A 14,870-nucleotide genomic window follows, 5' to 3' on the forward strand; every position below is an offset into this window, starting at 1 on the left:
AAAGAAAAATCTGTTCAGGACTTCCCTGGTGGCACAGTGGTTAAGAATCCACCTGCCAATGCAGGGGACCTGGGAATATCCCACATGCCGCGAAACAACTAAGCCCGTGCACCACAACTACTGAGCCTGTGCTCTACAGCCCGCAAGCCACAACTACTGTACCCGCGTGCCACAACTATTGAAGCCCGTGCACCTAGAGCCCGTGCTCCGCAACACGAGAAGCCACCGCAATGAGAAGCCCGCGCACCACAACAAAGAGTAGCCCCCACTCTCCGCAACTAGAGAAAGACCACGCGCATCAATGAAGACCCAACGCAGCCAAAAATAAATAAATAAATTTATTTTAAAAAAAAGAGGGCTTCCCTGGTGGCGCAGTGGTTGAGAGTCTGCCTGCCAATGCAGGGGACGCGGGTTTGAGCCCTGGTCTGGGAAGATCCCACATGCCACGGAGCAACTAGGCCCGTGAACCACAAATTACTGAGCCTGCGCATCTGGAGCCTGTGCTCCGCAACAAGAGAGGCCGCGATAGTGAGAGGCCCGCGCAACGCGACGAAGAGTGGTCCCCACTTGCCACAACTAGAGAAAGCCCTCACACAGAAATGAAGACCCAACACAGCAATCAATCAATCAATCAATAAATAAATAAGAACGTGAATTTCTTAAAAAAAAAAAAAGAAAAGAAAAATCTGTTCATACAGAACTCATCAAAACTAGGTTATTAAGTAAAATACATTTGCAGATGGGAATGGGGGGCTGGAATGAGAAATTTAACTTCAGGATTTATTGTGAAAAAGATGACTAACCAATTAGAATGTTTCTTAGTTCTAATTCATTTAACATGTACAAACGTTTAAAATACAGAAAATACATCCATAAAACACCAAATATTTGTCCCACTTTTATCATAAAATGAAACTCTCTCTCAAAAGAATCATACCCAGCATTCAATAAATATTTGCTGAAAGAACGGATGAAATCCAGTTTGCCTTTATTAAAAGCTTACTAATTTTACCTACCTGGACCACAAGTCTGATTGAACCAATCACCACAGGCTTAGCCGACTCTGCCTCGTCATCGCTTCTTTCCAAAACATCTTCTATATCCCAGAGACCAGACAGTTCCAATTCTCCCTCTTCTAAGGGGATGGAGTTTCCTTCAAAATTTGGTTTCTCATACAAAATCCAGCTAAGAATAAAACATAGCAAAACTATTAGCCAGTCTTGGCTAGAGAGATTTTGAATACGCAAATATTCTGGCCAATAGCCACTATATATATACCATATATTAGTGGCCAATTCTCTAGCAATTAAAACAGCAAAAACTCTCCCTAAAACTAAAATTTCAGTGGGCATAATTAACCTCTGATAACTGAAGAATTTTATCAGGATTTTACAGAACTTTTGACTATCAATATGAACATTATAGAGCTACTAAAGTTTTATAGAATTGCCAGTTGGTGGAGACTTAGTAATGTGTCAGATAAATGGACGTTTATTGTAATTTTTTGCTTTTTATGTATGTAAAAAACACTTCTCTTGAGGGATTTTAACTTATATATTAGAACCGTATCAATGGATATATCGATACAAAAGACTACTACATGCATGTTAATGGAAAGCATTTTTCCAGTTTTATTGAGATCTAATTGACATATAACATTGTATTAGTTTTAGTTGTACAACATGATGATTTGATATCTGTGTATATTACAAAATGATCACCATAATAAGTTTAGTTAACATCCACCACCTCACAGTTACAATTTTTTTTCTAGTGATGAGAACTTTTAAGATCTACTCTCTCAGCAACTTTCAGATATACTATGTAATACTTTAACTTTAGTGACCCAGAAAGCATTTTTAAAGTATTCTTCCCAACAACATCCAAACACTAAAGAAAAACCTCATGACAATATATGACAGTGCTGGTCTTAAGAGAGAAGTCAACAAAAGTTGAAGAATCACTGTTCATTAAAAACAAAATTGTAACTTTCAGTTTTCAAATTTAAGAACAAAAGCTAATTGTATTTTTCTAATGAATATGTTGACTATACAGAAAAATATATTAAAATATCTAAAACCTAAGAGGAAAGATGCTGCATATTTAATCAAATAGAGACCTAAAGAAAAGCTTAATAATTTTTTAAGCCATAAATGTCTAGAGTCCTACACTCTTTCTTTTAAACAAGTTTATAAATAGGTACTAAAGATAAGTATTTATGCCAGGTAAGTGATTTTTTTTTAAAACCTCTTTTCTTTATTCAATTTCCTGTGTATTTCCTCGAAGCAATTAAGCTGGTAATATAATTGTTTCACCGGTTTCTTTACTTAATAAAAACTATCTGCTGTCAAAAAGTTAGAAAATAAAATTTAGATTAGTCCTTCACTGAACTGTCATTTAAAAAGTTAGCAAAGATGTTTTTTCTTATAGAATTTTAAAAATTCTATCAACATGACTATGACCTATCAACATGAGTAGTGCAATTCTTATCAACCTCATTGAAAATTCAAAAACCAAAAGTATATTATGGACTCTGGTGCTCATGAGTCCAAACCAACATTATGTGGGAAAGAGAAACTTATACTGTTGCACTTTTCTGATTTTTCTAACAACATGCATCATTCCTATAATCAGAAATAACATTATAAACCATATTTCTTAGACATGAATTTCTTTTAGTATTCACTATGACTAGTATTGTCTGCCCTTTACATTGCTAAGGGCATAATTTAAAATAAGTACTAACGACCAAAAGGGTAATTAAAAATGTGAAACACACACCCTCCAAGTCAGAAACACAAAGTGTCACTCTTACCATCCTCTAACAGCTTTTACCAGTATCACAGGAGAGAGGCTCCAAGAGCTGCAATCCTCAATGTCACTGAACACTTCAATGCACTCCTCTGAGACGTCGGGTTCGCCGTATATCACCACCTAAAGAAAGTGAGAGTGGTAGCACGTTTTACTGCACTTTAACAGATCAAAATGAAATCTAGACTAGGAAAAGAAAATAATCTTACCTTTCCAGGTCGGGGATTGATTTTATTCTGGACACTTCCTTTAAGTGTCTGTAATCAGATGAACAAAAACACAACAAATAATTAAACTTTATGTAAAGTCCTCTTTTCTCCTCCCGTGATCCTTTAAGATCGTATTTGCCTCGTATTTGTCAATTTGGAAACATGTCTACCTTGATCTATGCCAAAGTTGCCTTAAAACTCTCTTTGACGGGACTTCGCTGGTGGCGCAGTGGTTAAGAATCCGCCTGCCAGTGCAGGGGACACGGGTTCGAGCCCTGGTCCCGGAAGATCCCACATGCCGCGGAGCAACTAAGCCCCTGCGCCACAACTACTGAGCCTGCGCTCTAGAGCCCGTGAGTCACAACTACTGAGCCCGAGTGCCACAACTACTGAAGCCCGCGCACCTAGAGCCCATGCTCTGCAACAAGAGAAGCCACCGCAATGAGAAGCCCAGGAACCGCAACGAAGAATAGCCTGCGCGCAGCAACAAAGACCCAAGGCAGCCAAAAATAAAAATAAATAAATAAAAATGAACAAAACAAAACAAACTCTTTGACTCTATTAAAATAAGGGCTTTTTTTCCCCCTCTAACTGTATTTGACATTTCAATTTCTGCTCATTTAAATGCCTAGGATACTTCCACCAATCTGGAAAGTTCAGGGTACAAGAGTCAGACCTATGTTTTACATCAGTTCACAGAACAAGAACTCAGCTAAGAGATTATAATTCAAACAATCTCAGTATAATTTCAAATAAATAGAGAAATTCTAATGGATTAATCACTTATCTAGAATGAGCTGAATCCATTTTATGTGTTCATATACACATCTTATCTGAATCTATAATTACCGTTTTTTCATCACATAACTAGTCTAAATAAAGTGTTTATGGTATATTTCACAATGTACATTGCACATGGTTACTTTAATCCCTCCTTTCTGATGAACAAAATATATTTTTATATGGCTCCAAAACTAATCATTTTCAAGACCATCTGACAAGACCAGTAAAACCAGAAATGCCTAAGATAATAAAAATAGTAATTACACACGTAAAAATGTTATAAAACATGGACTACTTCCACTGCTGAACAGGATGCCTATTCTAAGGACTGCCTTTGATCTGATCGCTCTTGCATCACACCAGGGTGGAATATGCCTGAAAGACCATAGGAAGGGCCTCAGTAGAGCATTATTACAGATTAAAATGCCATATGCTTATTTATATATGCACATTTCAAGAAGACAAGCTAAAGAAAAAGCCTGATATTTAAATAAAATTCAGGTAAGACATTAAAGGGAGAATAGTTATATAGTCAACAAAGCCCAAGGCGTAAAGAAAAACACAAAGAAAAAAATTTTTTTTTAACCATAAAAAGGCCTAGAGAAAGTATAAAGTACTTTGTGTTTCTCCTTTTTACTCCATTTGATTGGGTTTTTCAAGGGACTCCATAGGGAAACTGTATATTCTGTTGTCAGACTCGTTGTCAAATAAGAGAGGTGATCTAAGAATGATTAAAAAGAGAGAATAATGTTGTAATGAATGGGAAGTAGACCAGTGGCAATTTTGTGCTTCAGAGAAATACTCAAAAATCTTAGGATTTCTAAGTGCTATAGGCTGATTCAGTTTTATCTGTTTACAGCAGTGGTTCTCAAAGTGAAATCCAGGGGTCCCTGGAGGGTCCCCAATAATCCTGCAGGGAGTCCATTAGGTCAAAACCATTTTCATAATAAGAAGAGGTTATTTGTCTTTTTCACTTTCTTTCTCTCACAGGTGTAGTGCGGAATTTTCCAGAGGGTCCATGACATGTGATGACATCATTGCTCTGATGGCTACAGGAATGTACATTTGTATGTTCTCATTTTTCTCAGTATTAATTTCTAATATAATAGATGCCAATAGGCATAACCCATATCAACAAAACTCTTTGGGGTCCTCAATAATTTTTACTTTATATCTACATCTCTGTGTGTGTGTGTGTGTGTGTGTGTGTGTATGGCATCCTGAGAGTAAAAAATTTGAAAACTTTTGAGAAGAGGGATCTGAGCCTCTGCTGGAAATCCAACTATACATTTTGAAAGAGCTTCCAGAATTGTATTCCATGATAGGCTTGTAGCAAAAGCTAATACAACAAATTCAAACATGGGGCAGTGCCCTGTACAAATGAGGAAGGGGGCAAGATATTTTCTGCCTGGATAAACTGTGTTGGATGTTGATCTACACTTGCCAGGTAGCCTGGTTCACGGGGTGGGCAACAGGAATACAGAGGCCCACTCCTGTTTCTGGGCTTAGCAGAGCTGAGCTCTAAACCTTATCTGCCTCCCTCTTTCAACTTGAGTATCAAGCTTGGTAACGGAAAGCCACAAATTCACATCAAAAACTGAGTAAAGAAAACAACTTCTAGCAGTCAGATAAAAGAAGATGGAGAAATCTTAACTGTTTCTCAAAATGGTATTTTGCCATCCTTTCTACTCTGTTACAGGAAAGTGCCAATGGAGACCAAATTCTTTACTCCCCAACAGCTTTGCAGGAAAATAATATTTCCCTAATGAAAACTAATTCCAGATAAAGAGAAAATACTTTATCAACCATGTGGGATAAACATCTATTGCTACTAAGGGGAAGAAAGAGTGAATCTCAAAGTACAAGAGAAAGGGTTAGGAACAAGATTCCTCGGTGGAGGCTTTTCCAGATAAAGGAAGCTGCTTCATAAATGTTCAAAATTCTAGGTATAGTATTGAGCATTTTTACACAGAACTAGGGAAGAAAAAACACCTTGTCTGTCTCTGAGCTCTCAAGGTACCTTATCTACACCTTTCACAGTACAACACATAAATCCACAAGTGCCCTAAAATATTTGTAGCTTATTTTCCTTGCTAGACTACAAATGCCTTGAGAACAGAATCTAAGAACCTTTTCTCTTGGACTCTAAAATCCCTTGTACATAGTAGGTTTTCAAATATGTGATGAATGAATAAAAAACTATCAGACACGAGCATAACCATTTTTAAACAAATAACATGAATTGCCCATCCTCCCCTTCTCCTCTGACTTAAAAATACCCCACATAAATAATACTATGTTGCTACTTACTGTTGTATCTGATAATGACATTCCAGAAAAAGAAATGCTTGGGTCAAACCGGGTGGATTTGAAAAGACCGGGGAAGTCTGTGTCACTGCTTCCATAGCTCGGCAAGTTCGATTTAAGAACACTTTCAATATCATTAGCCTTTTCCATATCACCACTGTTCTTCAGTTTTGAAAATTCAGAAAATGTAGTTTTTGGCACAGGTAGGTTGCTTCGTGAATCCAGATCTTTTCTGGTTTCCTCTTTTTGCAGGTACTTTTCCACGGAGCTCAGACTTTCCAATCCCGAATGAGACGTATCTGACGAGTTGAAATTGAAGACCATTATGTTGCTGGGTGGCAGATTTGGCTGCTCTTTCTCTGAACCACAGGGTGGGGCACCCTCAGCCACGGGCTGGAACACGGAAGGCCGAGAAAGAGAACTGTTGTGAGTGGTGTCGAAAGATGTGGTCATGGTATTGACTGATGTTACAGAGGGAGAAAAGATTTTGTCTCGTGGTAAAGAAGATAACATGCTTGAGAAAAGTGCACTTTTTTCTAGCCTCGATCTCTTGACTCCACCGTTTGTGACATCCCTGTTCTCCTTGTCATTTACTTCTGGAGCCGCCAGAGGCTCGCCTTTCCCATTAGTGTGAGTTTGCAAGGACTTGAAAAGGACACACTGTTCGGTGGATGAACGTTTGGGTCTCAGTTTGGATTTGGTGTCAAGATTCTGCATCAAATGTAAAGCCGGTGACATTTCTGGCTGGCCTTCCTTTTTCTTACCCAAACCAAAGGTAAACACGTTGGGATCAAACACCTTTTCTAAATTGTCCTCATGAATAGGAGGCATGGCGAAGTGAGGGGCGGGGGAGTTTGGCATCCTGGCCTTCTTTTTCTTCTGGGGCACACAAACTGCGCTGTCCATCTTTTTTATAATCTCAGTGAATTTTTCCATATCAGAAGAAGAATCGAAAACACTATCATCACTACCAGCAGAAATGTTCAAAAGGCTGGCAGGACTGTCCTGGCCATTTACAACATTTTGATCGGGTCTTTGAGGGGTTTCTAAATGATTTCTGTTGCCAGGGTAGTTGGTGGTGCTGGATTCAGTCTTCAGGGGTTTTCCGTTGCCCTGAATAGGCAGAGTTTTTTCTGATTCAGGCGGCATGACTTGTGGGCCAGATTTTGCTACATGTTCCTCTGTGCAATGAATGTGTTTGGGTGATGTGCTCTTATTGCCCTGTACTTCCTCTTTCTGGGGAGTACAACTTGCAACAGAAACCACTTCAGGTTCATTATTGTGACAGCTTGGCAACTGTGCTTCTCTAACTTCAGAGCTATCTGAGATGATCCGAGAGTGGACATCCTTGGTGTTCTCCACAGGGAGCATGAAGGACCTGACCTGGACAAGGACCTTGGATGAACACTCATTTCCCATAGCTGCCAGGCTGTGCTCTGGGGACAAAGGAGGGCTTCTTTCTCCCCCTCCTCCTCCTGCAAGTCTGGAGGGGGACATCTTCTCATTATTCTGATGAGACACAGGCAGAGTACATCCATTATGGTTTTCTGACACTTTTAGATCAGTGCACGGAAAACTGCTTACAGGAGCTTGAGCACATGTGTCTTTGGGATCATCCACAGGAATGGGGGCAGCCAGTGAAAGAGAAGGTCGATTAGATGACCCAGCTGGGTGCTGTGAGTCAGAAAATCCATCCTGTGGCTTTGGTATGGCTGTTGGAGGTGAATCTTTGGCCTCAAGAATGGCAGGGCTGTCTTGTGCTGTATCAGTCATATTTTCACGTTCAAGTCTTTTGCTGTCAGCAGCCTTTGAGTCGTCCTCTCCTAAGAGCTCGTGGTCCTTAACAGGAATCCGAGCAGTAGCCACTGGTTCAGAAGGGCAGCCAGCATCTGTTTGCCCATCTACCTTATCACCTTGGTTAAGCTGAGAACCAGGAGTCTCCTCTTCAGGAACAGTAACTTTGGCTTCTGCAGAGGTTTCCTTCCCCAGCACACCATTCTGGTGACTATTTGGCATCACCTTCTTTTCAGGCTGCTCCATTTCCTTGGCTTTTTTGACTAAATTCAGCTGTGCCCTCTCGACAAATGTTTTATTAGAGGCAGGAGTGTTCCTCGCACCTCGAATGTCAGTGTGTCTTGGGCTATTGTTTGGCCGCTTGTTTTCAAATAAGGAGATTTTGGTGGCAGTGTTTCCTTTGTGAACTGGCTGGCTAAATGGATTATGCCCGTCTCCCAAACTGCCAAGATTCTTAGGGGTTTTAAGATTTAGTTCCACATGTTTGGGCTTGGCAGGGCTGCAAGAATAAAGCAGCAAGATAAAGTTATTAACCTTCGTTTTAAAGTGAACATACCAATTTACTACAAAACTGTGAAAATCCAATATCTTTCTGATCGGTAACATTTTTTCATGAAACTATTTTTAAACAATTCTAAATATACTATCAATTACCTTTAATGGATGTTTTGCTTCCGTACGAGGGATGAAAAATTATATAGCTAAGAAAGGCTAGAGGTGAGAGGGTAACAAGTTTTCTAATAAGTTTATCATGTACCTAGTAGATAAGTACAGTGCTTGGCACTAGAGTTGGCACTGAAGAACATTAGAACAAATTTAAATACTTCATGCACTCCCATACTTTAAATATGTAAATGATTTCCCCAAAAATCAACTGTGTGTGTGTTTTTTTTTTAATTTTATTTATTTATTTATTTATCTTTGGCTGTGTTGGGTCTTCATTTCTGTGCGAGGGCTTTCTCTAGTTGAGGCAAGCGGGGGCCACTCTTCATCGCGGCACGTGGCTCTCTCACCATCGCGGCCTCTCTTTTTGCGGAGCACAGGCTCCAGACGCACAGGCTCAGGAGTTGTGGCTCACGGGCCTAGTCGCTCCGCGGCACGTGGGATCTTCCCAGACCAGGGCTCAAACCCGTGTCCCCTGCATTGGCAGGCAGATTCTCAACCACTGCACCACCAGGGAAGCCCGTGTATTTTTTATCATAACTTTTTTTAACATCATCTCAAAAGCGAGATTATAAAAAATATTTATCTATTATTTACCTCTTTGGATAGTTTATTCCCTTCATCCTTCCCCCATAAAATTTTTCTCTGACTACACAAGTGTGTTCACTATAGAACATTTAGAAAATATAAAGACAAAAAACCACTCATAATCCTACCACTCAAACACTATCCCTGTCAACATTCTAGTATACTTCCCATCTTTTTTGTATGCATAGGGAAATATTTTCAATAGAATTGAGATTAGTCTGTTCATAGAGTTTGGTATCTTGTCTTAAAAAAAAAAAAAAGAGATTTAACCTTATATTTAATATTTTTAACATTTTTCAAGTTACTAAAAAATTTGAAAAGTCTTCATAATGTCTGCATAAAAATCCATCATATAGATGTACCATAATTTACTTATCAATTACTCAGTTGTTGGTTTTGCCACCATTCTGGGGGCAAAGAGAGTCTCCCTTCTTTCTCACATTTCTTGGGTGTAATTACCCCCAATGGAAATTTTAAGTCTTTGAATGTACATACTGTTTTCTGAGGAAAAAAGTGTCCTCTGGCTCTGGTCCTGGCTCTTATACCAATTATCTGTGTGAACTTGGTCAAGCTACCTTAACTCTCTAAACTCTACCTTCTCTACCTGTAAAAATAAACAAAAAACTAGATAGTTTAGAACATGTGTGTGTACTGGTTTACACACATACATGTTATCATTGAAGATATCCTGTGGTTCTCTTCAAGGGCTGCAACAGGGGACAGTAGAAACTGGGGGATGGAACTGTTGGCCAACCACCCTCCTTTCAACCAGAATCACTCCTACTTATCTGTTTTATATATCACTCTTATATAAGCTTTCCAAGAAGAACAGACTCCAAAGCTAAAAACAAAAATGTCTAAAACATTAGTCTAGTGGTTTATAAAATGTAAGAGATAACACCCACTAACATCCACTGATCGTCAAGCACTTTCTATGGCTTGCCTCATGTGCAATTTTACACATTCTCTTTTAAGATGAGGAAGTTGGGGTCTAGAGAAGGTAAGTACTTTGCCTGAAGTCACACAGCTAGTAAGTGACAGAAGCCAGGTGTTCTGGTTTCAGATGCCATGCTCCCAACAACTCTACAATTCTGCTTCCCCAGATTGGATCAGACTAGATTCGCCTCAATGACCGCCTCTGGTTCTTTCCAGCTTTATGATCCAAGGAGTCAATAAATTATCAAGAGAGCTATAAGATAATCATACTTTAGAGGCCACCTCGATAATGAGAACACAAAGAAGGGAAGCATTAACATCTCACACTGTCTCCTGCATGGACTCACTGGCCTTCAAGAAGGCTGGGCCTGAGGAGCCTTTTGAAGGAACAGGCAGTAGGACCTTGGACGAAGACACTTTATCCTTCTGGAGAAAATGATTAGACTGAGAAGACTTGAGATGTCCTTCCCAAATACAGCATTAAGAATTCGATGTTCATTTTTAAATATTTTATTTAAATACTAAATTTGATATATTCTCATGAATTTCTCCTCGGCATTGCTTTCCCCAATATCTCCTTAAGATATCTAAGCTCCCTCACGGTGGGCCCTTATCTGAAATTCAGAAGCAAAATTAACTTACGAGCACTTCCTTAAAGATTAAATTCTAAAACCAGCGAGAGGATTAGAAATAAGAGAACTTACAAATGCTATCAGTTAATGAGGGATGTTCACATAGCAGGGAATATACATTTAAAAAATTCTCACTAATCAGCTCAAGGAACAGTCAAATATCAAAGTAGATCTTATGATGTAAATGGAAAATGCTCCAGGTTAGCCAATAAGCTACGTTAAAGACAGGACACACACATCTGCACATTAAACATTTACACCAAGATCAAAATACATTTTACAACCAAATTTTCTGTGCTATTAACTTCTGCTACAGAGAGTCACTACAATTAACCTGGTTCAAACTGATTAAAAGGAAGACTCCTATAATTCACGTTGTAATGCCTTCATTAAGATGTGAGAAGGGAAAATATCCTGGAGTCTAAGAAGCCATGGCTATAATATGAGAAGAAAATTCTCCTTACATACCATTTTAAGAATCTCAACATTCAATACTTGGTAGAACTGAAGACGTAATTTCTCTAACAGCATCAAGAAACATGCTGCTTCACAGTGATTATTTTTCAGGGAATATAAAATGGTTTTAACTATAAAATTTTAGATTCAAGTTGTTTTTAGAAATAATCCGTGTAACATCTCCAGTTGAAATACAATCAGAGGAAAAACTAAAGGGTCTGAAAAAAATCCATCAGTCAAACATAAATGGGTCAAAGGATGAGAAAGAATTATTAATTCTCCATTCCAATAGTTTGCCGATTCACCAAGTGCAAGGCCGTGCGCAAAACAGAATTAAACTGAGCCTCTGGCAAAGGAAAATTTTACGTCGGAAATAATCACTCCTTAGAAAAAGACATTTGGTTTAGTTCTGTCACAGGAAACAGCACATGAAAAAGAGTTTCATTGCAAGATTGCTTGGTTTGTTTACCCTATCCCTTAACAGTGTAACATTTCCGGTTTTTCCACTGGTGTATTCTGACTGGAAGACAGGGGAAGCACCCTTAATCAGGTACACAGCATAGTTTCTCTAAGGCTCACACTTAGGAGGTCTGAATGTTCAGTCACACTGGCCTTCTACAAATAATGGGCATCATTCACTCAGGTTATTTCTCCGATGCTGCTGTTGCAGAATAAATTGCTGACTCTATCAAAGTTCTCCAGGTTGGCAGCTGGTGAGGTAGCTCAAGTTATTCATTAAGCAGGATTTCCTCCCCAGTGTTTACCAAGCGGACTGCCTACTCTTAAGCTTACTTATCAAAGAATTCAAATAGAATGAATCCATTCAGTTTAAGAATGATAATGCTGTGGACTTCCCTGGTGGCGCAGTGGTTGAGAATCCGCCTGCCAATGCAGGGACAGGGGTTCGAGCCCTGGTCCGGGAGGATCCCACATGCCGCGGAGCAACTGGGCCCGTGCGCCACAACTGCTGAGCCCACGTGCCACAGCTACTGAAGCCCGTGTGCCTGGAGCCCGTGCTCTGCAACGGGGGAGGCCACTGCAGTGGGAGGCCCCCACTCACCACAACTGGAGAGAGCCCACGCGCAGCAACGAAGACCCAATGCAGCCAGAAATAAAATAAATAAATTTATATATATAAAAAAAGAATGATAACACTGTGAAAATCTCAGCTCTTTTAATAAATGTGTGAATGTAGGAAAAAGTTTAGATACTCACTTTCCACATGTGCTGAGAGACGGAGGAGGATGAGTGTGGGAAGGGGGAGGGTCTTATGAGTTTTCTAGGGTGCCCTCCCTGTCTTGTCTACCTATATAGATCACACTCACCATCAAGGCACAATCCCATTTCCTCCAAAACACCAACAGTGATTTCTTCCTCCTGTGCACACCCCCAGCCTTGGGGATGGTAACATCCATTTGGCAGTTTAATCAGATTATCACCTCTTATAGTTATTTGATTTGTCAGCATCTTGGGTGCCAGAATGTGCCATAAACTTTTCAAAGGCAATATATACTGAAACACAGTTGTGGCTTTTTTCCCATAGTTCCTAGCACACTACCATGCACAGAAGGTACTCAATAAATATTTGAGAAATCAATAAACTTAACAGCAAGTGGTCACAGTCTGCTGTTGAGCTTGATCCTTCTAACGTGTCCTTTCATTTATCAAATAGTCTCCCAGTAAAAACACTGATCTCTCATTTCAATAATTAAAAATTACTTTTCGACCTGGTGGCAAAAATATCACAAAACTACCTAACATTATAAAGGGGAACCAAGATACTCGTATTAGAGAATTTTTGGTAAAGCTTTAGGCCAATAATGCACCAAGTTCCATAAAAAGTTCTGTGAATTCTCTTAAACTCAGACACATCAAAGCTACTGGGTATACAGTACATACTAGTATTTGCTCCCTGTTTTCAAATTCATTTGTTTTAAGAATGCCCCACCCAGGAATGCTGGTGCATATTCTGAATAAAGAATAGAATTAGCTCGTCAAGCCATCCAGTCTTCTATTATTATTTTTTTTTTTTAGTCTTCTATTATTTATGTAAACACTGAACCTCCAGGGATATCTCACTTTCACATTCATTGAACTTAAAAGGCTTATATTAACAGGAATTAACATCCAACTAAGGCCCCGAATGGGTCCATCTTCTTAAACCTTAACTGTGCTAACTAGCCCTTCACTATCTTAATTTCACCACCGAGGAGAAAACCCAATGCACAGTTCTTCCACAAATGCAAAGAACCTGCGCCGCTCAAAGAGGCCGCCCAGCCCGCGTGCGGCCACCGCGGCTCGCCGGCCCAACCCCGCAGTTACTTACATGGTCACTTTAGTGGTCACTGTCCATCTGCCCACACCGAAATGGTTCCTGGGCTTCAAGCCGTCGGCGTCAGAACCTCCGACCGATCTGCCCAGCTCTTTGCTTCGACTTCCCTCTCCCCGGCCGTCGAAGAGGTTGGGGAGCGGCCCGCTCTTGGGCTCGGGCTTGATCTCGGGCAGCAGCGAGCTGCTCTTGACCATAAGCTTGCGGTGGATGACCCGGGCCGCCTCCTCCCCTCTCTCCTTGGCGGCCGGGCCGGGGCCAGGGCCGGGGCCGGACGCCCTCCTGGGAGTGGAGTCCTTGGCCGGAGCCCGCGCGCCGCCGGCGGGTGAGGTGGGCACGGCCTCCGGAACGCGGCTCCGGCCCCTCCTCTTGGTGGGGGACGAGGCGGGCGCCGGCTGTTTGCTCCGCTCCGACTCCCCTAGCGGCTGCCCTTTGGGGTCGGGGCTGGGCTTGGACTCTAGGCCGGAAACAGAGGCAACGCCCCCGTCGGGGGCCGCCCGCGGAGATTTCACTTTCTTTTCAGCAGAGCCGTTCTCGGCGGCCGCGTTTGGCGCCACCTCGTTGTCGAAGACCGCGTCGTTCCGGGGCGCGCAGTCGGGCAGCGGCGGGTCAGCACCGGGGCAGTCGGTGGATTTCTGCGACCTCCTCCGCCTCCCCAACTTTCGGCCGCTCGACCTCTTCTCCATATCTTCGCAATCGCCGCAATCTTCAGCCCCGGGACTGATCACGACCGGCTTGTCCACCCGGGCCACCTCAGCCTCACTCAAGTAGATGTTCAGAGTCAACACTTTGGCGGGGTGGGCGCGCTCGCGGGGCCGACAGTCTCGCCCCGGGGGGTCGGCTTTGCTGTTTGCAGGCGCCGAACCCGCCTGGTTCTCTGCGCCCTCAGCGGGACGGTGGCCTGCAGGAGCCGATGCGTCCTCGGGGGGCTGGCTCGGCGCGTCTTGGTGCTCCGGAGAGCCTCCTTGGGCACACACGCGGGCGGCCCCGTCGGCCGGCTGCTCCCCGGCGGGCGAGCCCGGCACGCCCCTCGCTCCCCGAGCTGGCTCCTGCTCGCGGCCAGCGCCGGGCGAAGCGTCCTCCCCCGGAGTACGGGCGAGCGTCTCTGCGTTCTCCTGCCCGGAGGAATTCTCTAGTGAGGAATGAAGCTGCTTGGCAGCGGTGGTGGCAGCTGGGAAAGTCTCTCCCTCTGCCTCCATTAGTTCTAATTGGGGTGAATCACTTTCATGGCCCTGCTGCACAGCCGCCTCCTTGGCACGGCTGCCCAAGCCAGGTGACCTCTCGGCGTCCGGGTGGGCCGCCTGGACGCAGCCCTCGGGGCGCTGGCCCTTCGGCTCCTGGCACTTCTCCTTGGGGGAGTCC

At 42.3% G+C, this 14,870-nt stretch overlaps 1 protein-coding gene across 1 annotated transcript in view; it reads right to left on the reverse strand.

Annotated features, from left to right (window-relative positions):
- CRYBG1 (crystallin beta-gamma domain containing 1) overlaps positions 1 to 14,199 on the reverse strand; it is a 59,593-nt gene extending 45,394 nt beyond the window's left edge. The window contains exons 1-5 of the mRNA XM_061207694.1: positions 13,506 to 14,199; positions 6,114 to 8,403; positions 3,021 to 3,068; positions 2,816 to 2,934; positions 1,017 to 1,185 (exon numbers count right to left, since the gene is read on the reverse strand). Coding sequence (XP_061063677.1) covers positions 1,017 to 1,185; positions 2,816 to 2,934; positions 3,021 to 3,068; positions 6,114 to 8,403; positions 13,506 to 14,194 — 3,315 coding nt within the window. The 5' untranslated portion in view covers positions 14,195 to 14,199. The remainder of the gene's footprint in view (positions 1 to 1,016; positions 1,186 to 2,815; positions 2,935 to 3,020; positions 3,069 to 6,113; positions 8,404 to 13,505) is intronic.
- Positions 14,200 to 14,870: the final 671 nt, after the last annotated feature.

This window comes from Eubalaena glacialis, chromosome 12, assembly GCF_028564815.1.
Source record: "Eubalaena glacialis isolate mEubGla1 chromosome 12, mEubGla1.1.hap2.+ XY, whole genome shotgun sequence".
Taxonomy (NCBI): domain Eukaryota; kingdom Metazoa; phylum Chordata; class Mammalia; order Artiodactyla; family Balaenidae; genus Eubalaena; species Eubalaena glacialis.